The sequence below is a fragment of the Sceloporus occidentalis genome, unplaced genomic scaffold, assembly GCF_023333645.1.
Source record: "Sceloporus occidentalis isolate IW3139 unplaced genomic scaffold, rSceOcc1.0.p SCAF_63, whole genome shotgun sequence".
Classification (NCBI taxonomy): Eukaryota; Metazoa; Chordata; class Lepidosauria; order Squamata; family Phrynosomatidae; genus Sceloporus; species Sceloporus occidentalis.
Genome location: NW_028317043.1, coordinates 4,669,044 through 4,695,070, shown reverse-complemented (window position 1 = coordinate 4,695,070; position 26,027 = coordinate 4,669,044). Strand labels below are relative to the sequence as shown.

Genomic DNA, 26,027 nt, shown 5'->3' with positions numbered 1-26,027 from the left:
TGCCAGTTTTACTTTGTAGGAGGTGAGTAGATGCCGGGAGAAGGCATCAGAAATACTAGGGCAACACTAGGGCCAGATGTGGGCCAGATGTCCTAAACAGCACCTTCTTAACTAGAAATCGCTGGACCTATCCATTTAATATCATTATCATCGTCATCATCATGATCATCATCGTCGTCGTCATCATCATCATCATCCCACCCAAATGCAAATGAGCTGCATTATATGTTTTTTTGTTTACCATACCCCTGCTCCATGCACGTCATGGTATATATACATACATACACAAACCTATGTATAATTCAGCATCACAACGGAACATCTAGACTTTTATAGGGAGCAGGAAGGGCGCCTGGAACACCAGCTCAGGTGATTGCATGCGTGTAATGTATAAATTATCTTTATCTCATCATTTACTACGAACAGGCCTAATTCCCTCCTCTTTAAAATAACCCGGTGTATTTTTTCCTACGGCAGATACACTTTAACCGTTATTTAGGTGGCAGATTTCCTCTTACCTGCACGTTACTAGTATATGATTTCTAATTGTCAGGGTCATTGCGGCAATTAAAAGGAAACCAGTTCAATGGATAAATATTTCATTTGACCAAAGTACATTTATTGGACAATAATGTCTTATCTGGCTTGCAGCTATCTATCAAGCCAAACAAAAAAAACATTTTTATAGCCATTAGTGTTATTATCATATTCTTATAATAGGACATGAATTGATGATTAATGGTTTGCAACAATATTTCACTATAGATATGTTTAAATTGTAACATTATTTTATTTTTGTATGAACCGGCATGTCGGAGGAAGTATTTACCGTCATGTTAAGATACTTCTCGCCGTCCCCTTTTTGTAAGCCGTGCTTGTCATTGTCAGACATGGTTTGCGATATATTTTCCAGTTGCTGGCTGGGTTTGTCAGTGTCAGAATATAATTGCCTGGATGCATGTAGTGCCACGCAAATCTTCTGTGTGCATGAATGTATGCTTTGGGTATCATTTATCATCTCGATAGGTACGGCATATTATTCTACCCTTTACTGATTATAAGCAGGACAAATAAAAAATTTGACTGACAGTTTTATGCTTGCTAAATCGTGGCAAGAAAAGCCATTTAGTAGTCATTAGCTGGCTATTGGGTTTTTAACAAATTGGGATTGCATTTCAAGGAGGCAGAGAATATACCCACGAGAAACAAAACTGCATGTGATCTTCAGTTAAAGGCTTATTCTTTACGTGATTAGTTGGCATACAGTATACTTATAAACAGTAGTGTATTCTTGCCTAGGCTACTATGCTTAGGGTGGTAGTGCCGCGTCCCTTCACAGAGGGGAAGCTCAATGGATAAACAACCCCTTAATTGTGTCGGCTGTCGGATGACTGTGGCAGAGCCGTAGAAGGAAGGTACATCATAACCACAAAACATTTATTCTCTGCCTTTGATTATATTTTGCAGAATGGGAAAGAAAATTAAAAAGGAAGTTGAGCCCCCACCCAAAGATGTGGTAAGTTTTCTCATGCTTCGTAAACATTCTTTGTAAAATAATTGCATGAAGTATGTAGCAGGTAGTGGTGTAAGTGTGTGTGTGTGTGTGCGCGCGTGTGCACCCACAAGGGATTCTGGGTAGGCGCATGCAAATAAGGTCGACACTGATCAATGTAGTGGAATTCCTTGTGTGTGGAATCCCAGAATCCCTTGTGGTTGTGGCAGTGCCTTGAGATTTCTGAAGGAAAAACAAGCCTTCTCGCTTGTCTGGTGTCTGTAGATGAGTGTTTAATAATTCTTCTACTACCCCCTCAATTTTAAGTGGAATGGTTTTCCCATCACCTTTACCCACCATAACCTATGTAATGGTATTTCTTGGCTACCCCAGTATCACAGCCTCCTGTTGTGGTGAGCTGGTTATTATATCTCTTACCTGAGATTTTCCTAAAGGTTGTCTAACCATATGCGCCATGTCTGGAAATGTAATTGTACACTGCTTCTACTGAGCTTTCCGTAACTGAAGTCGTACCGTAACGTGTATTGCCCTGCTCTGCGTTGCAGTACTGCTTATCGTCTATCTGTACCGATAGTACCGATTTATGTACTCCTGCTAAAACAGGTTGATGTCTGTTTTATCATAATCAGTTTGTATAATAAACTTGAATACAAAAAAAAAGGTTGTCTTGTACAGCGACCAATTACTTTCAAAGGTATCCATGTATAAAGTGGATATAGAAGCAAAAAAGCTGATCGTTGTTTACCTTATTTGCATGTGACTACCCAGAATCCTGTGTGGTTGTAGAAGCACCATGAGATTTCTGAGGGTAGAACAAGCCATCTGGTGTCTGTAGATGAGTGTTTAATAATGCTTCTACTACCTCTTATGTTGATATCGATATATATCCAGATGGGTAAGAAGGCCGAGGATGTAATGTTTAAGGGGTTGTTTGCGATATTATGTTTGTAGTTAATTAGTGATGAAATCAAGTTGGAAATCTAGGTAAAGGTAATAATCTAGATGGTGGAAATCAATTCCTACTCTGGTCTTCTTATTATTGCTCTTAAAAAGCTCTATAAGTCATAGAATTTAGCTTTTGGCTTCCATCTTTTTTAGCAGTATCTGGATAAGGTAAAGGTCATAGCTTGTGTCCAGTCCTGTCTATGGCAGTGAATGATTTTTAGCATAATTCTCTTATTTCACGGGCGAGGAAAATTCTGTAAATGTCTGCTGAAAAAAGTCCTCTGATTTATTTCTTTGTTTCATTTGTTTTACAGTTTGATCCATTACCAATTGAAAGTAAAAAGGTCGCGACAGCCGTGCTAATGCTTCAGTCCCCAGAAGAAGACGTTTTAGCCAAATCCTGTGAAGCTTTGTACAAATTTGCGCAGAAAGGTTTGTTTGGGCCATTTCAACTCAGAATTATGATATCACGAGCTGAAGGATTGTTCAATCCTGTATGGAAAATGTATTTATCGTTTTGTGTATAAAACATACAGATTCAATCTAGTGATTTGTACGCTACAGAGCAACAAAAGTAATAATAACACATATTAATACCGTAATAAAACACAGGATTTGTCACATTTATTCAGAGTGTTTAAAAATTATGGATTTGTGTGTTTTGCCCATTATAATTGGTTACCGTAAATCCTATTACAGTCCATTATTTCATCATATGGGGCTATTTTTACCAAAGGGCAAATTGGGGATCTCTTATGTGCGCACACCTGCCCCATAGATTGCCTAAAAACAGAATATCATTTCATTCCCAAAGTTTTTTAAGAAATGTAAGAGGCCCGTGTCTAGACACGTTTCAATATAAAAAAAAAAGGGTTCAAAATAGAGTCTGATAAATGAATATTCATGACTCGTCAAATAATTCTGGAAATTAACAATCTTGAATGATTAAGTAATGTACGGCAGGCATAAGAAGCCATTCGCAGGATAAGTAGGAATGATTTGTGCTCAAGAATATTAACCCTGTGTATAAAAGTAAGACATGCCTAAAATGTCTCAGTGTAACATCATCTGTTAACACTGTAAAGAACACTCCTGGAAGAAGAAAAAGAAAGACTTTATAAAATGCGAATAGGCAGTTTTAAAGAAAGGCAAATAAAATATAATTCTAAAACAAGCTCACGAAATATGTTTGAAGCAACCGTGAACATATTTTATATGGGTAAATATATATGGGTAAATACCAGGCCTGGCATAATGTGTTTTAGCGGTGGGTTTCATCCAGGAGACACCTAAATACTATACCTTTTAAACAATGAATGCACATGTCACGCTCCTAACACCTTTAAATACGGCTAATGTACCCAACAGATATTTGCAATGCCTTCCGCGCCCCATGCAGGACTCATTCCTAACATGCTCCTCATTCCACACACATTATACCTCTAATTTATTGCACCCATGTGAAAGAATTCCTTAGGGCTGTGCATGTGCCGCAAAATTCTCGTGAAGAATATGCCTCCCTTTCACAAAAAGTGGAGCTGATGACCCAACTAGGGCATGTGTGTATTGTGTAAAAAGTAACTCTTGATCTATGACCACAAAAGTCTAAAAGATTACGGTATCGTGTCCTCTGATCATGAGTCACATGACTTTACATATAAATGTAGATACTCTAGTTTTTGTTTAGCAAAGCATAAACATTACTAAACAGTCATCTGCAGACACCAGACAAGCCAGAAGGCTTGTTTTTCCCTAAGAAATCTCACGGTACTGCCACAACCACAAGGGATTCTGGGTAGGCACATACAAATAAGGTCAACAATATCCACATTTTACATGGATCCCTTGAAAGTAATTGCCTGCTGTACAAGACAGCCTTTAGACAAAACTCACGAAGAGGTGCAATAGGCAGATCAACACTCATGGACAGGTTTGGTTTTTTTTTGCAATCTCATTTTACACTTCTTATTTTACACCAAGAAGGCTCAGGACCCCAGCTTTCTTGACTACTCATCCAAGTCAAAAAGCTGTGTGCAATGGGTCCCTTTAAGCTCTGCTAGCCTTTCATCATCCAGCCAGGAAAATGCAGCCTGGCTGAAGGTTACTAGGTCCAGCTTCACCACAAGTGCCCAGACAGAAAGCATGGTCAAAGAACTGAACACAGCAATCCCTAATAGGGCCCTGCTGGTAGCAATCAGCTCATCGCTGGCTCCAGACGCAACCACAACCATACGTCCTTAATAGAACCCATCAGCATAAAGCTGTAATACTTAAGGCTTGGGGTAGCCAAGAAATACCATTACATAAGTTATGGTGGGTAAAGGTGATGGAAAACTCTAACACTTAAAATTGAGGGGGTAGTAGAAGTATTATTAAACACTCATCTACAGACACCAGACAAGCCAGAAGGCTTGTTATTTCCTCAGAAATCTCATGGTGCTGCCACAACCACAAGGGATTCTGGGTAAGTGCATGCGTATAACGAGGATATAGAGGCAAAAGGTGATTATTGTTGACCTTATTTGCATGTGCCGGCCCAGAATCCCTTGTGGTTGTGGCAGCACCATGAGATTTCTGAGGGAAAACACAAGCCTTCTGGCTTCTCTGGTGTCTGTAGATGAGTGTTTAATAATTCTTCTACTACCCCCCTTAATTTTAAGTGGAAGGGTTTTCCCCATCACCTTTACCCACCATAACTTATGTACTGGTATATTTTTTAGTATAGTATAGGAATGCAGCTGCATGATCTTTCTTGCGTTTTGGTTTTGTTATAAGTTGTAAGAGTCCTTGGTTCTTGTAATAGGTTATGGATTTGTGGGTCCTTTCTGTTTCTGTTACTGGTTATACTATTAGTTGCCTGCATCTGTAGCAATCAGCTAGTTATTTGGCTGGACTAATCCTAGATGAGGATCATGTAGTTCAAGAGCTACCTGTCTACCTCTGATCTTGTGTTATACATCACACCTTTCAGTACCATGGACAGGGGACAAACTATTCAATGTTCCTAGTGCTGTTCGAGCTTGATGTACTATATACAGTGCTTGGATCTTTTCCATGTATAACTAAGATAATGTAGGTGTATTTATATACAGAAGTAACACAGCTCTTTAGAAAAGATGTTTAAGCTTTGAACGGTTCAGAAGAAGATGTTTTAGGGCTGTCCGTTTTATTTTCTAATATACACGTAATTTCAAATCAATATTTCAAATCAATGTAATGATTGCTTTCTCCTGTTCCATGTTAGATGTTGAGGTTTTTGTGTAATGCTGATCTTCTGTGTTACCTTGATTTCAAACGTGAGGTTTATTACAGAAAATGTTTTTTCAGGAGATGAAAATAAAACAACCCTTCTTGGTCTTGGTGCAGTGGAAGCGATATGTAAGCTAATATCACACGATGACAAGATAGTACGCAGGAATGCCACAATGGTGTGTGGTGTCTTGGCTGCGCATGGTAAGTACCCTATATGTCAGTTATCCGAGTCTCGTTATTAGGTATGATTTCAGCGTTTCTCAGCTTGTGGTTAGTGCAGTCCTACCAGACTTACCTGGTGATGGGTGGCACTGACGCCATAGCCCCTAAGCAGGTGAGTGGACTCTAAGGGGTGAGGCAGGTAGCTTATCTACTTTCCCTAGAAGTGTTATTTCCCAGCAAACAAAACACTGGAAGGTAATATTGTATTCATATTATGACATTCTGTTATAAATTATATTTTTCATTCACTTTTGCCACTTGATTCCAAATGAGGTTTTCAAAAGGCGAAGATGATTATAATAAAATGTATTACTATTACTATTGCCTTTGGCTGCCTGCAGCTTGTGGAGCAATGGGTTTATACGGACGGTATGATATGTGCTGTCTCCATGATAACGAATCACTATACGTTTTTAGACTTGTGGTTTGCGACCTTTTTTATTACAGAACGTTAAGGCTTAGTTCTGATTTGGTGCTTTAGAACGGTCACATATTAAAATGTCTCTGCACCATCATGGGCTTAGGACCGCTGCTTAGGTGTAAAAGCAAGCAAATGCAGGCATGTATCTAAATAATATTATATAAAAATGTGCAAGACCGCGCATCATATACCTTGACGTTTATTATGAAAAGGAGTATTTATTATAAAAGGAACAGAAGAAAATGTCTACCATTCAGCTAATTTGGCTGATTTACACCATAGTTATCTGTGGGGGTGCATACTTGTTAGGAAACGTCTGAAAGAATAACGTCATATGCTTTACAAACTGATTCATCTCGCAGACTTACCTTGTGTCCTTAATATTTTCCCCAGACGACGTAAGGAAAGTGCTGCGGAAGTTGGATATCATACCTTCGCTAATTGCTCGACTCGCTCCAGAAGGTAGTTTTAATCTGCAAAATATTTTGTTGACAAACCCAGCCATCTGTTCAGAAAGTTACAGCGAATGAATGAATGCTTCTGGAAATCAGAATCTCGGATTCCTCAAAGATGTGTTCTAGACATCCTTTTCAGATTATTTCCACTGTCCCTTAATGATCTCTACCGACAACAAGAATATCTGTTCTATTCCCCAACGATCTATGGCAGAACTTCATAAAACTTCCTATGTGGAAACGCTTCACTATCAATTAAAAACAAGCTCAATTCTCATTATTTTGGTGATTAAAATCATAGTTATTTGGAGGTGGGAAGGTAATGAGCCCTGCATAAATATACACCAAACCAATAAAAATGATAGAACGATCTCCACCTAATCTGAATGAATTGCGTAATAGGTTAAGCGTTGGGATTCCACAGAGCCTCAACTTTTCATTTCTGAGTAAAACAAGAGTTTAATTAACAATAATTGTATTAAATAATCACTATTATTATTGCTTGTTATTTGTTAAAACGTTTGTAAACGTGAAAACAAATAAAAAAGTAATGTATTATTATTCTGTTCTTCTGCAGAAGAGGTGGTGGTCCATGAGTTTGCCACTCTTTGCCTGATGTATATGGCCAAGGAATATACCAGTAAGGACAGAGTATTTGAAGTGAATGGGTTAGACCCTATAATCAGACTGTTAGGCAGTCCTGATCCCGATGTTAAGAAAAACTCCGTTGAATGCATTTATCATCTTGTGCAGGTAAAAGATCTGTTTGTTATTATGGTTGTTTATTCATAATGCTTTCGTAGTATGTTTGCCTTACAGAAAATGTAGAATTCCTAGACTTTAGCACATTTTTAATTTCTGTATATCATTATGAATGTACTGAAATACTGAAGAGGAGGTTTGTATCCAGTATTATATATTTTCTAACTTTGCATTTGTGTTGCATTTCATTCTTTGAGGTTCCCATTGATCCTTCCAAAACCTAAGATTCCAAGCAATTTGGACCGGGTGAAGTTTGCTTAGCTCTATAATTGAAGAAAAGTTTGTAAATCAGTGGGATACTTAGAGATGGGGGGTCTGCCCCAGGTGCCACTCATCAGGCAGGTGGCCAGGGGTGGCACAAATTGTTAACAAAGGACTAGTCCCACCTGATCCGGGACTTCCAGATTCGAGCAGCCCTTTGTGAACAATTTTTGACCAACCCAGGAACTGTCTTTGGCTCTTGTGAAAGTAGTATGCTCCTGCCTCAACTAAGTATACAAGCCATTTTAACAGGTATGTTTCCATAAACTAAGGTCACGAACATATCACATTGAGCTGTCAGGGTTTCCTAACGTTTTTGTATTACTTTCACCGTAGGACTTCCAAAATCGGGCTGCCGTTTGTGAATTGAAAGCTATTCCGGCTCTGCTGGAGCTGCTAAGGTCCGAGTACCCGGTTATACAGCAATTAGCCCTCAAAACCCTTGGCATCGTGAGCTGCGAGGAAGAAGCTAGACTGATTCTTAAAGAACATCAAGCATTGGATCAGCTTTTAAAAATCTTAGAAGCAAAGGTATGGCAATAGAATGTACAGTACTTGGTTATATATAAGCAGAGCTCGTCTGCTTTTTTTTTGGTTGAAATAATTTATCTATGTAGCAAGTGGGTCCCTGAAACCTGTATATTTGGTTTGTAGAGTGGAGCGGATGTAATATAATGGAACAAGTCTGTACCGCATGCCTCATATGCAAAGTGATCTGGCTGAATTAATGATTATTATGTGTTATTAGGAGCTTAACGACTTACACGTGGAAGCCCTTCTGGTAATTGCTAATTGCCTTGAAGATGTAGAGACTGTGAACCTTCTTCAGCAGAGCGGAGGACTTAAAAGAATACTGACCTTTGCAGAGACGTCTCCGCTGCCTGATGTACAGAAGAATGCTGCAAAGGCAATCGCCAAGTCAGCTCGCTGTGGTATGTGACATTCAGCTCAAAACTCGGCTCAGAATAATTTACAAAAATATACGCGGGTCGCGTCAGATCACATTCTGCTCCCATTTCACCCGGGGCTGCTTAATGTCAGCTTTCAAGTCGTCTGACAGCTTCTATTTCCATAATTTGAGAGAACGCAGAGGAATTATTAGAGGTTGCAGGTAAGTATCTAAATCAGACAGAAATATACATATTGAGCAGTAGCACAAAAAAAAACAAATTTTTGGTTACTACTACATTTGAATTACCTATCACCGCTAATTACAAGTTCTTTATTAGTTATCACTATTTTATTACTAATAAATATAACTCAGTAATCGGATATCTTCGCTGTATTAATGACCCGCTGCCATGTTAATTATTAATCCACTACATACTTTGCCAGTGGTATTTATTTACTGTTTGTTGTCATGCTGTATTATCAGCATTAAGTAATTTGAGTAATTATCGTTACACAATGACTGCCGCATATCCGTTCTAGGCAGCTTTACATTGCAGGGCGCTCCACGCTTGTGTCTGTTTCCTTAAAAGCATCCGTACACTTTGCAGAATTTGTTGCCGCTGCATGAATAAAATAAATAATACATACATCTAGGAACACAGAGGAAAATTGGACGGAAGTTTACAATTTACCCAATTGGTTTGAAAACAATGAATCCCAAAGTCAACAGTGGCAGTCATAAATGATGCTTCTATGATGTTATCGTGGGTCATTGTCTGACAAACTCACTTTGTGCTTAGACTCCCGTCTCTTCTCTCTGTCGTCTCCTCTCTCTGTCGTCTCCTCTCTCTGTCGTCTCCTCTCTCTGTCGTCTCTTCTCTCTGTCTTCTCCTCTCTCTCTCGTCTCCTCTCTCTGTCGTCTCTTCTCTCTGTCTTCTCTTCTCTCTCTCGTCTCCTCTCTCTGTCGTCTCTTCTCTCTGTCTTCTCCTCTCTCTCTCGTCTCCTCTCTCTGTCGTCTCTTCTCTCTGTCTTCTCTTCTCTCTGTCGTCTCCTCTCTCTGTCGTCTCTTCTCTCTGTCGTTTCCTCTCTCTGTCGTCTCCTCTCTCTCTCGTCTCCTCTCTCTGTCGTCTCTTCTCTCTGTCGTCTCCTCTCTCTGTCGTCTCCTCTTTCTGTCGTCTCCTCTCTCTGTCGTCTCCTCTCTGTGTCGTCTCTTCTCTCTGTCGTCTCCTCTCTCTGTCGTCTCTTCTCTCTGTCGTCTCTTCTCTCTGTCGTCTCCTCTCTCTGTCGTCTCCTCTCTCTGTCGTCTCCTCTCTCTGTCGTCTCTTCTCTCTGTCGTCTCTCTTACTGATGCCGACAGTCTGGTGCCCAGTCTGTTACAGAGTTAAATTAGTTAGTGGTACTAAGATGCACTCAATACATTTTTTTCAGCCCAATATCCCATTGGGAAGTGGAGATTTACAATTAGCCCATCCCTGCTTTACATTTAAAGTTGTGATCTAATAACACACACATTGTACATATCATATATCTAATATGTAATATATCTAATATGTATGTAAATAAAACTATGGCTCTTTCTCTATTTTAGCAGCTACTTGGGAATCTGAATGCTTTTTATGCTTTTTACATTGTGTGCTCCCCTAGTTTGTGTTTTTGGGATGTAATTAATATGCTGATGCAAGTTTTCACAGACACAAACAATAATAGTTGTTAGTGTTTGCCTACTTGCAGGTGATGTGTCGTATTTAGTGTTTGGTTGCTTAATATGTCCACGGGCTGTTAATGAGCCATCACCCTCGGAGGGCTCGGTGAGCGCGGCGGGGGGGCAGAACCTGCGCAGCAGGATTATAAGGATAATTATCACACACCAAAACAGCAAAAGGTCAACTCTGAAAATGGAGCTGTATTTATGTCATATAACTATAATAAAACTATACTTAGATAATTAAACTATAGCACAATAAAACATATTTCATTTCACAAACCAAATTGCAGTTATCATTGTTGAATATGATGCATATTGGCACATCTAAGAATTCGACATGTCCTGCCTGGTATCGTTACCGTAATCCCCAGCGAGCTATGAAATAAAAATGAATTTTAGTATGTTATTCTATTTGTTTGTAATTGAAGCATGCACTCCAGTGGCAGAGGGGTATACAACACAATCGTTTCTGCCACAAGTTCTTAAAAGATCATATATATCATGCCTGCCCATCATATCCATAGCAGAGTTGGAGCTGTGTTTGTAATTTTTATTCTAAAAAAAAACAACAGATTTCAGATCCATTTGAGGTTATGGTCTGTCTAAAAAAATTATATTTTTCATACCATTATGGTTTGCGTGTAATTTATTTCAAATTAATGGCAATATTTTGTTTCCTCTTATTTGAAGTTTATTTAAAGTCTAATATTCCATTTGATTATCTGAAATACATGAATTTCTGTTTTGATCCCTACCGGTTTTGCCCAAATAATCGCTGGCTTGAAAATAAACACATATGTGACCGCAGTGATATATGACTCCAGAATTAAATATACATTCATCCTTCTACGTTACTGATCCTTTTCTAGAGCAAATCTTTGGTGGCATAAAACTACTTCTTTGAAGCCAAATGCAGATATGTGTCCGATTCGATAAACATGTAATTATTTCTTCTGTGATATTCCTGGTAAAATTAATAGACCGGTGACCTGAATGTAGAATTTGGCTTATTAGGCAGCAATAAACGAGCTGACAGTCAATGAAGTCACATTACTATTTCTCACCGAACCTTGCTTCAAAATTATTCAGTGAAATGCAATTTACCTTTTAATTGCAGATTTGTATTATTTTTATATTTCGAGATTTATTTCTCTTTGGTCAAGATGTTATAATTTCTGATCTAAATATATAATGATATACCGTTTAATTATAGATATTATATATTATAATCTAACCAACTGTCATCAGGAATCTTGATGTTTGCCATGAAACAAAGACAACACTAAAGAGTGTCTACCGGGGAAAATAGGTGGAAAATAGTGTTTTGTTGTTCATGTAACCAAAAAAATCTTTAAATATAATAAAAAATGAAAAAAATCTTCTCTCTGGTCTACCTTTTTTTTAGGGAAGGATACATTCAATATTTGCTAATTATTATTCTTTTTGGTCACTAGATGAAAACAGGAAATACTTCCATGAACAGGAAGTAGAAAAAACTCTGGTCAGCTTGTTGGGGGTTGAAAATGATGGCGTCGGCGCCGCCGCACTTCTCGCTGTTTCTGCCATGTGCGAGAATGCGGCGAGCAAAAATTTCTTTAACAAACAAGGTGAGTGATTTTTATTTGGATTTGGCGGTGCCATGCAGGGGTATGACAAACACATAACGACATACCCGGGAACTTTCCCGAGACTCTCAAAATATTAACCCTTTAATAGCCCACCGGGAAGATTCGATGTAGTGACTCACCAAACGTGTTGCCCAAAAGGCTCTAATACTGGTCCTCACGAGAACCTTGACTTGTCATTGTTAAAAGGTACACTTGATTAAATCACCTGCATTCAATCAGGGATATCAGCCATAACATAGGCAAAATCACCAATTAGGAATCATATATAATCACAGCAAAGTGGAATGGGAAGGAGTCCTCTTTACCCCGGGACTCCAAGTCCACTCAGGGATTCTGGTGGAGTTCCTGCTGACTGGACCATCCCATTCATACCAGAACCATTTCTTATCCCTGTTGTGTTTGTTCACTACTTACACCAAATAAACCCTTCCTATTAGATCCTGACTGTGTTGACATGTCTTTCTCTAGGGATTCCCCAGATAGTGGTTTTATTGGGCAGAGACAGTGGAGAAGTCCGAGAGGCGGCAGCATTTGCATTGGCAAATCTCACTAGTGGCAGCCCAAGCAATGCAAGGTAAGCACACGATCATATAATAGGATACATGTCTCACAAGTAACCTGTATCTGTCATATTTGTCAAGCTATATAGGGCTCTTAGCGCTGTATTGAGTGGCACAATTGAATTATCTGTTTCAGCATAATTCATGTTTATATACCGCTGTGTACTTTGAAGCCATATTCGCATCTTGCATCTCTTAAGCACATCTTGCCGAGGGAGTACATAGTTTCTTCTTTCTTCAAGGTAAAAATAGAAATGGCAGGGTTATCGTTAAGCGCTGTGTCCCAGACGTTTCCGCGAGGGCTTCACATTTAGAGGGAAGAGGCTAGCTTTTATCCCATTAAAGAAACAGTGGTGTCATTTTCTGGCATGGCTGGTCCTTGTGTTATTTGCCCTGCTTAGGGTTTCACTTTCTTACCCTTGCACCGTTGCATTGAGTGCCGGCCGCAAACCAAATTTGCTTTGCTGGTATAAATGAAAAGCTGGGCATGACTGCCCCTATAACATGTTTAGGAAAATATGTGATATCCCTAGTTGGTTTATTTTGTTTTGTGGATCTCAATAGACAAAGATCAATACAATTATCATTCAGAACAAAATCAATGAATTGGTGTTAATCAGTCCTGCAGGTGACAGGATGGGTTCTATAGCTATAGGCGAAGAGGTAAGGGAGATGTAATAGAAACATTTAAATACATAATGTGACTCAATAAAGTACAGAAATAAGTCTACTTCAAAAAAGGTCATAGTATAAAACTAGAGTGTTGGACACTTAGATGTAATGAAGTTTTACTTAATTGAGAGGGTGGTATATAAATGGACCAGACTCCCAGCAGAGGCGATAGAGGTTAATGCATTGAGTGAATTTAAACAGGCATGGGATAGGCGTGAAGCTATCCTGAATATCATATAAAAGGAGCTAATAATAAAGAATTAGTTTACGTTAGAACGTTACTGCCATCTACTGGTGGTAGTGGGGAATTTCAGTTTTAGATGGGAACGTTCATTCTGTATAATAAACCTCTGAGGTCCTGAAATCTGTACGACTAGAAAAGGTATAAAAAAAGGAATAAAAAGGTATCACCTGCAACTAAATGTTTATGTTACCAATATGGATATATCTGTCTTCTTTGTTAGCTCAGGCCCTATAATTCATTTATAAATATGTTATATATATGGGAGGTTAGACCCCTTTTATTATATGCTGTGGAATGTACATAGTGATGATTTATGTTTCTGTCATCATTATTGTCCTGAAGATTTTATAGGAGTCATGCGTCCACCATACCTTTCAGTGTACTTGTCCCCTTCATTGAAATATCATTCACCTTACCAAACTATTATCAGACTTCAAATGGTATGAAACTGTTTGCCATATCCCATTGTCTGTCATAATTCAATGAATATTGATAATGAGTGCAATGGTATTACCTTGAGAGAGTACTATTTATTATTATTATTATTATTATTATCTTTTATTTATATAGCGCCAACAATTTACGCAGCGCTGAATACAATACATATATTCAAGGGGTCTGGCAAGATGAGAATTGACAGACTAAGACAAACCGATACATTAGGTAGAGAGAGCTCGGCTCGCAAGCTTACAATCTTTTATTAAGAAATTGTATTAAGAAATGTTACGTAGAAATGGATCTACCAAAGTGTAGCGAGGTTGTTATTTGATGATGACAGGCACGGGCTTATGTTGGGAATTGCTTTTATTGCCAGCTATTTGTAATCATTTTTTTTGCGTCTTTTTGTCAATAGTGCTGTAGCAGACGTTAATGGCGTCCCCGCTTTAATTAATCTTCTATCTGACAAAAATGATGGCGTCATAATTAACGTGTGCGTAGTCCTGATTAATATGGCCGCCCAGGAAGTCCTACGAAGCGTCATACATGCCCACGGGATAATGCCCGCTCTCGTCGGACCATTGCATTCGACTAACAACATGGTGCTCAGCAAAGCCACGTTTGCAGTGGCGGCATTTGCATGTGACGCAGAAGGAAGAGATGAGGTGAGATCCCACGTGCGTACAGAGCTTAAATATATGTGAAAATATGTTTATAATTAATATGCCGGTACCGGATTTATACAAAAGTTTATGTCGGTGCCATTTGGATGTTTAAATTTGGTTGAACAACTCACAAATACCAGCCTTTTACACTCATCTGTTCCTGATGATGCACAAGAAGGCGTTAAACAGGTAAATTCCTCTAATCACCATCACGTTCTTCTCCGGTTACGGCTCTATTGGTCTTCAAACATATTAAAGACGTTTGAGACTGTGCTGGATGACCTCTCCAGGCAGTGAAGCCCACGTGCTTTAATATGAAAGAAGCCTTTTTGCTTCTGAACGTGAAATCTTCAAAAGAAGCCTTTTTGTTTCTCAACACGAAGAACTCTTTTATTCAGGCTTCTCTGTAGTTACCCCCCAAAAATATCTGATATAAGCAAGACAACCTTCGCACCCTGTCTTAATTTATAATTTTTTTGTTATTATCTAAATACTTATTCTTACATTTATCTGTGTTTACATTTCTATAAGTGAATTATCAGCACAATTATGGCCAATCTCTATGAACGTTGCTTGCAATAAGGACGGAGCTGGAGCTATCCAACGCATAGTTAATAAAGTGAGATTTCTTCTAAACACCATCGGGAACAATCTCAGTCCTTAAAGAAGGAGACACTTATAGGTACCGGCCCTCACAGCGCGTATTGAAGAAGATGAGTTGAAATGTTTTGGTTTGTGACGGCTCATTGTCAAACACACAACTTAGCGAATGAAGCCCTAATCTTTGCCACTTTTCTTCAAATGAATCCAAACATGCCGGGTAAATAATATATACAGTTCTATTGCCGTTGGAGTATATTGTGCTGACGTGCTACACCTCAGTGGCGTTACATATGCAATATTTGCCTCACCATAGATAGTTTTGTATATGAGCCTCGTTTGAACCCAAACTTTTTTTATTGATTCTATTCCTTTGTTTATCGTACATGAATTATGGCGGGACATCTAACTGTATCCGAGAAATATGGAATTATTAGTATTTTCTGTAGACATAAAGAGGTGATTCCTAAATTATACTTTATATAACACATGATTTTCTATTAAATGTAAAAAAATATTCTTGTCTTTAACTAGAGGTGCCCATATGTGCAACAAGGGATAGTCTTTTGGGGTGTACATTGTAAATCTAATTGTCATATCCTGTATTGTACAGCGCTACGGAATATGATGGCGCTATATAAACCAGTAAATAATAATAATAATGATGATTTCTTGTCTCCAGTTCAGAAAAGCAGGTGGATTAGAGCTTCTTGTAAAGCACCTTCGCTCCGGTCACAGTGAAGTGAAGAGAAATACCTGCTGGGCGCTATCAGTCTGTGCAAACGATGAACCAACGGCAGAAGAACTGTACAGATTGGGGTAAATGACTGTTTTATACTTTAATGCGGAGAAAATAAACATATTCTTCAACTAACTTGGCCAAGTACATGAAGTGTCCTCTACCCATCAGGCTGTCTTGGCCATCTGCAGTTTTTTTTCTTTTTTACAAAACATATTGATGAATTTGAATATTTTAATTTCCCTTCATAATTTTGGACAGATCTTGGAACACAAAATATGATTCAGGTTAGTTTTAAGTAACTTTACAAGTATAGCCAAACGTAACCTCTAGGGTAAAATCTATGGATTTAAGACATTTTTCAATTCCAAGATTGGCTACTAAGACAAAATCTTGTTTCATTTTGCGCAGCGCAGTTGTCTTTTTAACAATTTTTTCCCACAGTCAGTTCCAAAGATCTTAATTCAATGCCTACTTTTAATGATTAGAGGGAAATTTATATATTTATATTATTTTTTGGGGGGTATCTATTACATTTGGTTGTTCTGTCGGAGCACCCATCATTCTGCAGCATTACATATTTTTAGCCCTTCTCTCACCTTAATGTGTTTGTGATTGTGAATGTAAATCATACGCTTATACAAAGTATAAAGAAATAATGAATGAAGAAGTGGGTTACAACTTTCAACTTCAACTCATTCCAGTTCCAAGTTCATTGAAATGAATTCAGTGTCAGATGCCGCAGCTCCTCTTTAACAGCCATGTTTCTTAACCATTTCAGACCTGTCTGACTTTAATGTCATTCATAGTCTAATTTCTAACATCAAATAAGGTATTGAGGCTGATTTTACATGAAAATTTTGTCTGAAAAATATTTACTTTTTTATGTAAGGGAGACAACAAATAACATAACGTTGTCTGCAATATTCCCTGGGAATCTGTATGAATGAAAAATAGGCTGATTCAGAACATCAGGAGAACAAAATGGGTAAATAAATCCAATTCTTCACTCATAATTGGAAAATAGACACAGGATCCGGCTCTTCTGATGTTGCATGAAACTTGAAATAAAAATCCTCAGCATTAGTCGACACTGAAATAGCTCGATCCGTATGTAACGCACTTTAGTTTTGGATGTCGTGATCTTTTGAATGCTGGGTTCTTCTGTTTTTAACCATTTATGTTAAGCTTCTGTTTGTAATATGTCCAGTTTGTGCTTTTTTTCTCCCCTGTCCAAAGTAAGGGATCCACTTTTATATAGCTTGACCCATACATTTTGTTTAAAATCCCTTTTAACCATGCGCTCATTTTTGGTGCCGTGTTAATAGTTCATGGATTTACTTACATGTATAAAAATGGGGATTTATGTAATTCATCTATCTTTTCATTGCAATATCCTCTAACTTGTGTTAATCTCATTATATCTTTATACCTCTTTATTATAACATAACAGACTCCTTGCCCATATAATTCTATGTAAATGGTGCAAAATATAAATGAGAAGGCTAAGAATAGTTCTTAGTTAAATAGTAACTCTGTTTGATTAATTGTTAATGATAAAATATCCCAGTTATTGCAGTGTTATTACAGTGTATCAATTCACACTTTTCATTTACACTGTACTTATTAAGAAGTAATTGACTAGAGTAAAATAACCCCTTAATTATTTAAGGGATCGTTGTTCTTAGAGGTAAAAGTGGAGTTAAAGGGGAAGTCTCACAGTACAGTAATATAGGTTAGGATTGAGAAAACCCGGTTTTTCTCATATTTTTCTCCAGTTCACGTCGTTTATCAGCAGACCTGGAGGCTGCCGTTGTTGTCAGTCATCCAATAATTTTCACCAAACAGAGCTGATCCTTCAATTAGCCTAGTTCCTTAGACTTTCATTAGTCGGGGGGTCCGATTAAGTGATTAAGACTGAGCCATTCCATTGTTTATCCCAGGCAGTATGATAAGGAGTCAGGGTGTTTGTCTAGCAGATTTGGCTAAGATAACAGGGTGAGACGCGTGAAAAAAAACAGCACAATATTTTTGAAAACGTATTTTTATTCTGACACTAATAATAAAAAAATTGATGTGTGTTCCCCTTTAAATAAGCTTTCCATATTTCACGGGTCCCTTCTTTCGATGTAAAGAGAGATTGTGAACGTCTCATTCAGTGAATGCTGATCAGCTGAAACATCTCACACATTCCTACTATGTCCTGGGCAACCAATATTGATAATATCGTTTTGGGGGAAAACTGTTTTAATGAATACATTTTATGCTTTATGTACTCGCAATTGTACGATAACTAATATAGTGTTTATATAAAACACATTCTCATATTCTTTACTCAGAGTATTAAGTGACTCAGGTGGACAGACTGAAATTTCTCTGCCATTTTCATGTAATTAGGGCTTTGGACATTCTTCAAGAACTCAACCTTTCAACAAGTCAAAGAAACAGATTTAGTGAACTCGCGCATGACAAGTTGCTGGATTACTTCCTATCTCTGAAGTACAATCAGACGGGATACTTGTCCTACACTAACTTCATACAGGACGGATTCTATGACCATGGTCGGGTACGTGAAAATGTGTGTTTGTATATATATATATATATATATATATATATATATATATATATAGCCATTGGACAGTAATGTATAGAATGACTGTGCTACTTAAATAAAATAATAATGTATTTTATCTATCTGTAGATAAGACCAGAAGCAAAGTTGTTATCTCTTGAAGAACTTAGCAATGAGAAGATCAACCAAAACCGAGCTATCATTCTGGTCAACGCAAGAAATCCCGTGCCGTAAGCATTGTTTAAGAACATCATTTATCTGGAAGTACAGAACATCTGTTTACTATTACTGCTGTTTATCTTTTAATCGTTAATCCCCAACTAGTTACAATTAAACGCCGTTATACCCTGGTCACGACATCTCTGCTGTCCTTTAATGGAAAATGATCGATTTCTGTAAAGATCGCAGATATATTCCGCACTCTTGTATAATACAAATTAGAACAACATTTCCAGGAGGCGTTGATATAGCTGTCATGTTAATTTATACCTGTATCCTAAAAAAAGGTGAATGTGATTATTATATGTGAGATATGACAGTGGGTATAGTTTACAATATATAGGGTGTCTTTTGGATCACATCAGTGTATTCCAATAGTAGTCATTCTATAACTAATGGTGTTCTGTAATTCTTAACACAGCCTGCCACGACTGCTGCGGTTAAACATTTAATGTTTCTGTTGTGATATATGACTATATTATCAATGCCCATGTAATATTAACCTTTCAGCGCACCTGCTCTTTTACCAAGCGTTGAAGAAGAGAAGCAAGAAACAAACTCTGGACAAACTCAATCCTCTCACAGCCGAAGTGCTTCCAGAGAAAAAGGAGGGTAAGAGGGGCTCATAGGCAGTGAAATATTCTATATAGAACCGGGCGGGCAGCGTACCAACCTTATATCTGAGATACCGGCCAAAGAGGTGATTCCTCCGGGGAACAGACGGGGGGCTATATCTTTTATTCCGTCTTACTAATACGGTTTTTAGGATCCTGTTTTTTGCAGCTTGTCTGCAGTGCTCTGGAGTTCTTCATAAATGCTTTCAGTTTACTTTTTAAATGTAATGTACTGATTGTGTAGCATGTCATTGCTTTATAAATGTGGGATACACAGGTAACGGCCAGTGGTGATTTGTTTGTAACTGATCAGACCCACATTTATGCACGGACTCCCTTCTGAAGGTGCCGTCTTCGCCTGTAATCGCGCCATGGCCATATTAGACACCTGAGCGCCTCCTCCGTCTAAAAAGATCCCCGTCATTTTTCCCAAGGGAACCTGCGCTCCCTGTGTCCCTTTCAGCAGAGAGGTATTTGGGGAATGGGTTTGAGATGTTGAAAGAATGGGGTCTGTTACGTTAGAGCAGAAGGCAATTTCAGAGTCAGTATTGCCTAAAAAATATTTTTTTATTTTTTTTTTGTAATACGTTAAACTCCAGGCAACTTCTGCTACCAGTCCGTCTGTATAGTTCTGCAGCAACGTAGTATCCCATTAAATGATTTTAATACAATAGTATGCCACTATAACGTTTTTTTGTTTTTTTTTAATAATAACCATTTTTCTCTGGCAGAAATATATGAAATAAATATGATATATATATATACGTTCTATTTGTTCTATCGTTCTATCTAATTCCATTGTACGATTCCCAGGCGCACAGTCACTCCTCCAGTGGAAGAAAAGGATCCGGCTTCTGCGAGATCTCCTCCTCTAAGCAGAAGTGGCACGCGGGAGAAACCATCAAGGTATTTTTAACATTTATTACAGAACTGAGTAATGCTTGGAAGCTTCACATGTGGGAAACGTATGCTTTAGATAATAAGCAAGTTCCTCAATCTGTATATTAAATATATATATATAAAATATCTACTGTGTGTTCTCATCCGGAAAGTAGGTACTGCTCGTAAAGTTGTGCTTAATGATGATTATTATCTATTATCTATATAGCGCTAACAATGTATGCAGCACTTTTCCCGCTACATACATTCACTGGGTATGACATAACTAATCTTAGACAAATCGATTTATTAGGTAAAGGGGGCCCCGCTTGCAAGTTTACAATCTTAGTCCACAGGATTACCGGTTATTAAAATCTTGACATCAAGCCATCACAAAAAAAAAATGATTTTCATTAATCTGCAGTAAGAGGAATCCCTGACGTTAAATGAATATTAATCGTAATGCTGAAGTGTGCAACTTCGCGCCTGCAATTATGTACAAAAGTGCTTTGGCTTAATGTGTCCTGTTCCTAAACTAAAACACAGTAAACACACCCAAAAGCTAAAGCTGTCAATAAACATTCCCTTTGCCAAAGAAATGTCCTAAAGACACAGTATAGCTCACCCCCATTCCTAAATTCCACCATCATAAAGCATCAGTTCATTAAATGAGTTCGGTATGAGTGTCGATGATTAAGGCAATCATTTTTATATCCTTTTTTCCATTAAAAAGAGGGTGCGACTAATCTTTAGCGCTACAGCTGCTTTCAGACTGTAGTTCCCATCATCCACAGCCACCCAGTGGTTAGCTAATGGCGAGTACCCCTAGTTCATCAGTATCAGCAGGCTGACCACCACTGCAGTAAAGCATGTGTTATATGGCTCAGCGGTCTCCCGGCAGATGTTTTTGCTTTTCACTAATTAATCCAAAACATGCACGGCTTAAAGTCATGTACAGTTTTATAGAGGAGTCCAAAATCCTTTGCTGAAAGACATATGTGCCATGGGATATGTCAGACAACTTTTTTTCATGAATTAACGAACGCCTAAATCGAACCAGATGTGTGTTCTAAAAGGAGGGCTCAGTGTGATGAATTTCAGGACCACATATTAGGTTTTTACGAGTCAGGAAGTCCAGATCCATCGACTTCTATACCATATAGAGAAACACCCTCTGAATCTATAAAAAAAACTGTTTCTTTCTTAATAATAATTTCAAAATGTTTACATTTTGTTATGAACTATATGATGACACTGCATAGTCGCTGATGCCTATGAACGGGAGGATCTAGATTAACAAATGGGAAATTTACTTTCACAAGTTTGGTTAAAAAAAAGTTACATTATTGTGATATTTTATGAGGCTTCGCTGTTCTCTGTCACATACGGAAAACGAGGCAAACTTTCCTTTGTTTCAACGATGCCTCAAAAATGGTCATAACTGCCTCTTAATAATAAAAAAAATAATAATATTTATGTTAATTTTGGGATATATACCTGAAATCAATGATCTGTCACTCTGCATATATTTTAGACTGCTAGTCGTCAAATTGGGTTGGCATAAAATAGACCTTTTTCTCATGTTTATGAATGAGATACAGGTTCATTTTTACAACTCTATAAGTTAGCACACATTTCGGCTCGCATACTGACTTGTGGTACAATGGTTTGGCGTGTTTCCCTTGAATCCTAAATCATTATAACCAAAGTCAATTTCAGATTTATAGCTTTTCAGATCCTCCCTTATAGACATCCCTTATGTCTATCTATATATATATATATATATAAATATAATATATATTATTATTATTATTTATTGTTTTATATAGCGCCATCTAATTCCGTAGTGCTGTACAATGGGTAGACAGGACATAACAAGTAGTATGTAACATAACAAATTGACTAACAGAGACAACATATGTATGTATATATATATGTATGTATATGTATATATATATATATATATATATATATAATATATATACGCTACATTTTTTGCATGTCACATGTTATATTACATTAGCAAGTTATTTATTCCAAAAGGTATTGCGTACATGCTCCATGGAAAGGTAGTGTTATAGTTTCTATATTCTCCATGTGATGATCACAACATACATTCTGGACAATATTATTCACAAAGTAACTAAATATATTGACAATATGATTTCATTTGTGTTCTTTTAAGTTCCGCGGAATGCAACAGCTGATTTTTCTGTAGCATACCAGAAATTGTAGCGATAACATGCCCACCGGGACAATTTCATGCCGGGTTCATGTTTCGTGATGCAATCGATAGCCTTTGGCTTATTAGTCACAAGTAACCCTTTGTATCCATACATCACTGCGATAGTGATTTGTATAATAGACTGTAAGCTCTCCAGAGCGCGGCCCCTTACTCCTTCTGTACTAGAATGTCTTAACATGTGATAATATCATTGATAATTTGTAGATTGCCATGTTTAATGTTATAGTTAATTTTCACAGTCGCTATGGAATCTGCTGGCGTCCTATAAATTAACCCAATGGCATTTTGTGAGCTAACGTGAATTATTTGCTGTACGGCTTATTGAGTTCATAGTTCTGAATACCTGGCTTGTGTTGGACGCTGTTCTACAAAGTTGCTCAGGGCCCAAAAAATGCTTGGGGGCACTTCTGAGTGAAGCTAGAACTGTTAATACACTTTGGGATTTTATCTTAAAGTTTGTCAAAACAGTTTGGCAGAGCAACTAATATCCCTGCGAGTCTCACTTCACACGAGGAAAGGCTACTGTTTCATCCACATCGCTTCTGTCTGCGAGTCGGTTACGATCATTTCTGTCTTCAATGGAGATAACGAATGTCCATTTGCCAAGAAACATGATTCTTCTGTTGCTGTGTCTTTACGATCTTTATGGATTTTCATCTGCGTTGAATGCAATACATTTGCGGCTCCTGAGTATTTACATTATTATAAAGTTACCATAAATTGTACAAATGTTACCACAAGATGGCTATTCGACTTTCTGGGGCTTAATACAAGCTTCGGGTGGCTTTGAGGCTTCACAAGTATCATTTTAAGCAGCAGCATTTGGGGAGTATAGATTGACCTACAGAATAGACTATTTCTAGTGTTGCTATGGCTCACCTTTTCTATAGAATTTAACAGACGCATATAATCTGACAGCAGATAAGAACCCTACAGCCCACTTAGTCTGCCAGTCAGTATCTCAGAAATACCACTCATCATCAAGAAAAAGGTTCTGATTTACCGGTTAATATCAGATAATAATAATAATAATGTTCTCCAAGACAGTATGGGATTGTAAAACATCTAAACAGAAATGACACTGGTGTAGGTAAAATGCACAGTAATATACGGTATTTCTGTTGGGTTCCCATAATAATTTCCCCGTAGAGAGTAAATATTAAATGAAATTGCAAATTGTTTCAGCAAAGGAAGGGCAAGGACGAAGAAGGAAGAAGAGAAGCCGAAGGAAGATGAAGCGAAAACCCCACCAGAATCTGTTCCGGAGAAGAAAGAGTGGTGTCCACCATATGACCAAGAATTACATGACTACATCCAAGAAGCTTCCAGAACAATACTCCCTCTCCCCCGTATCAGAGAGAAAATCGTGACTTTGGCTCAGTAAGTGATATTATATGTATGCAAACACATGATTATTAACATTCATATGATCACCTAAACACTGGCACCCAATGGGTCTCTATGGAATTGTTCTATTAAACACTGAAGAATTATCAAATTATTCATATATATTCAACAGTATGGCTAATAGGGGCCTTGTGTAACCCTACATGCTTTATTCTTCTGAATATCTGGATCAGTATTCTTGACCGTTTAGAGCAGACACAGCTCTATTCTATAGCCAGTGAACATTAAATTGTCCATGCAGTGCCTGCCTTGAGGTTTACTAACCATATGGGACAGAATGTAAGTCCATTCCTGCTCCTAAATGAAATCATTTTGTCCAAAGAGAGGTAACCTTTAAACCTTGGGAGTCTTAATTTTTTATTTGGTAAAGCATCAGTTGGAGGCCAACCCCAGCAATGTTTTCCTGCAAGAAGAGCTCGTTTGGCTCCGGATTATGGATAGTCAAGTCGTTAAGTCACTTCACCAGTTGAACTGGGCATTATATAGTTCATTCATCACGTTCATTCATGACGATGCTCACTGGAGTTGGTCCTTCATAATACATAATGTTCTCATATGCAGTCAAAACTTATGTTTAGTTAATAAATACCCACAATGTGTATGTGACAGTGTTACAGGTATGAGTTCTCACAGGACAGCGAAACCCTGCAGAAAGCACTTATATATAAGCATCCAGTTAAAGGTGAAAGCAAATCCTCAGTTACCCCAGGTTTTAGGATGTTTGGACTAATTGATCCTCCTTTGTCATAATTTGGGATTTAAACGCTGCATTAATGACTACATCGGAAATGGAAAATTGCGATGTTTTCAGTAGCATGGAAGATGCAGCAGATACTTTGTGATAATAAAATCCCTTAATTCTGCGGGTTAAGGATCTATGAATTTTAGGATTAACAGACTCTTCACACTTGATCCTAATACTGATTCGTCTAAATAGCCTTTGCCGCTAAACGACATAATCATTATATTTGCTTAATTTCTCTGGTCTTTAAACTAAAATTGATTTCATCTGAAGCTTTTATGTCGGCTTTTAATCTTACGTAAAATGCAGTTCAACAGACAAGATGCTTCGATGGCTGCATACATTACCATTTTAATTCCTTTAATGATTCCAGCATAATTGCAGCAATCAGTCAATGGTAGTTTGCAAAATGCTACTTTTGTTTTTCAATGATACTTGTAAAAAAATGATGAATCTGTTTTTTTTTTAATGAAGGTTTGTTGCTGAGAAGATGGGTGGCCCTGTTCAGAGAGATCGGCTGCATGAATTCAGTTGGGAGCTGCACGTTAGTGAACTGAAATTTGCGTTACAGTGCAATGTCATACCAGTCGGAAGGGTTAAAAAGGGAATCTTCTATCATCGAGCATTACTTTTTAAGGTATGAGCTGATTGTTACGGTAAATCAAAGCCTCCTCTGGGAAATTGAGGGGCATAAAGTAGGGCAATGTAGCCCTTGTGATGCTAGCTGTCCCCATGTCTTCATTAATCATCCTGCTAACATCTATATACAGGACCCCAAAACTAATTTGAGGTGCTGTATTTCATCTGCATTATGATGAAATGCAGCTTCTTCATGTTATCTTCCTGGCTTGTTTTAGGAATTGCTTCCACCCCAGGCAATCCTAAAGAAAGGCTCCTCAAGTAGCCAGTAGTAGTATTTTCCCGATGACTGGATTATTTCTGTGCTCCTTTACTAGTTCTTTGTGGAGTCATTTAAGTTTATACTATGTGTGTTGGACGGAGGTGCAGCTTATTGGGAAGTCTGTAGATGACATATGTTTTTGGCGATAATATTACTACTCTATTGGTTGAGCTTTCCCTGCGGGTTACGTCTCCCTGACGTGCATTTTAAGGAACAAGCTAACTAAATGAGCCACTTCTCTTTCATATGCCATCTTTTTTTATAGGTTATCGCAGATCGGATAGGCATTGCATGTTCCCTTACTCGCGGAGATTATGGCCGGGCTTGGAACGAAGTAAGATTACTTGATGATTCACCCCAACAAGGAAATCGAGTTTGTCTTTCTATGGAAACATACATTGTTGATCTGATGTATAATCCAGGCTCGTTACTGACGCCGGGAAGTGCAGAGGCAGAACGCTACCAGTACATTTAA

The 26,027-nt window shown here is 37.9% G+C and overlaps 1 protein-coding gene across 2 annotated transcripts; it reads left to right on the top strand.

The window, feature by feature from the left end:
• Positions 1–1,468: 1,468 nt before the first annotated feature.
• On the top strand, positions 1,469–26,027 carry LOC149287218 (armadillo repeat-containing protein 3-like). 2 transcript variants are annotated; one of them, XM_089493214.1, is made up of 19 exons: positions 1,469–1,516; positions 2,773–2,890; positions 5,786–5,911; positions 6,747–6,815; positions 7,386–7,561; positions 8,168–8,362; positions 8,580–8,763; positions 11,882–12,034; positions 12,524–12,629; positions 14,385–14,634; positions 15,917–16,053; positions 18,371–18,539; positions 18,675–18,772; positions 19,275–19,376; positions 20,192–20,284; positions 23,488–23,493; positions 23,688–23,882; positions 25,126–25,288; positions 25,818–26,027. In XM_089493214.1, the coding sequence occupies exons 1-19, from the start codon at positions 1,469–1,471 to the stop codon at positions 26,025–26,027; spliced, it is 2,598 nt and encodes an 865-aa protein (XP_089349340.1). The 2 variants fall into 2 exon arrangements, with proteins under 2 accessions (XP_089349340.1, XP_089349341.1); XM_089493215.1 differs by lacking the exon at positions 23,488–23,493 and having other exon boundaries at positions 18,675–18,775; positions 19,275–19,370; positions 20,207–20,284.

Excerpts from the sequence above, each read along its gene's own strand:
- LOC149287218 (XM_089493214.1), top strand. The coding sequence starts at position 1,469 with ATGGGAAAGAAAATTAAAAAGGAAGTTGAGCCCCCACCCAAAGATGTG. Across the intron at positions 1,517-2,772 it reads AGCCCCCACCCAAAGATGTG|TTTGATCCATTACCAATTGA; the intron begins GTAAGTTTTCTC and ends TTTGTTTTACAG. Across the intron at positions 8,363-8,579 it reads TAAAAATCTTAGAAGCAAAG|GAGCTTAACGACTTACACGT; the intron begins GTATGGCAATAG and ends ATGTGTTATTAG.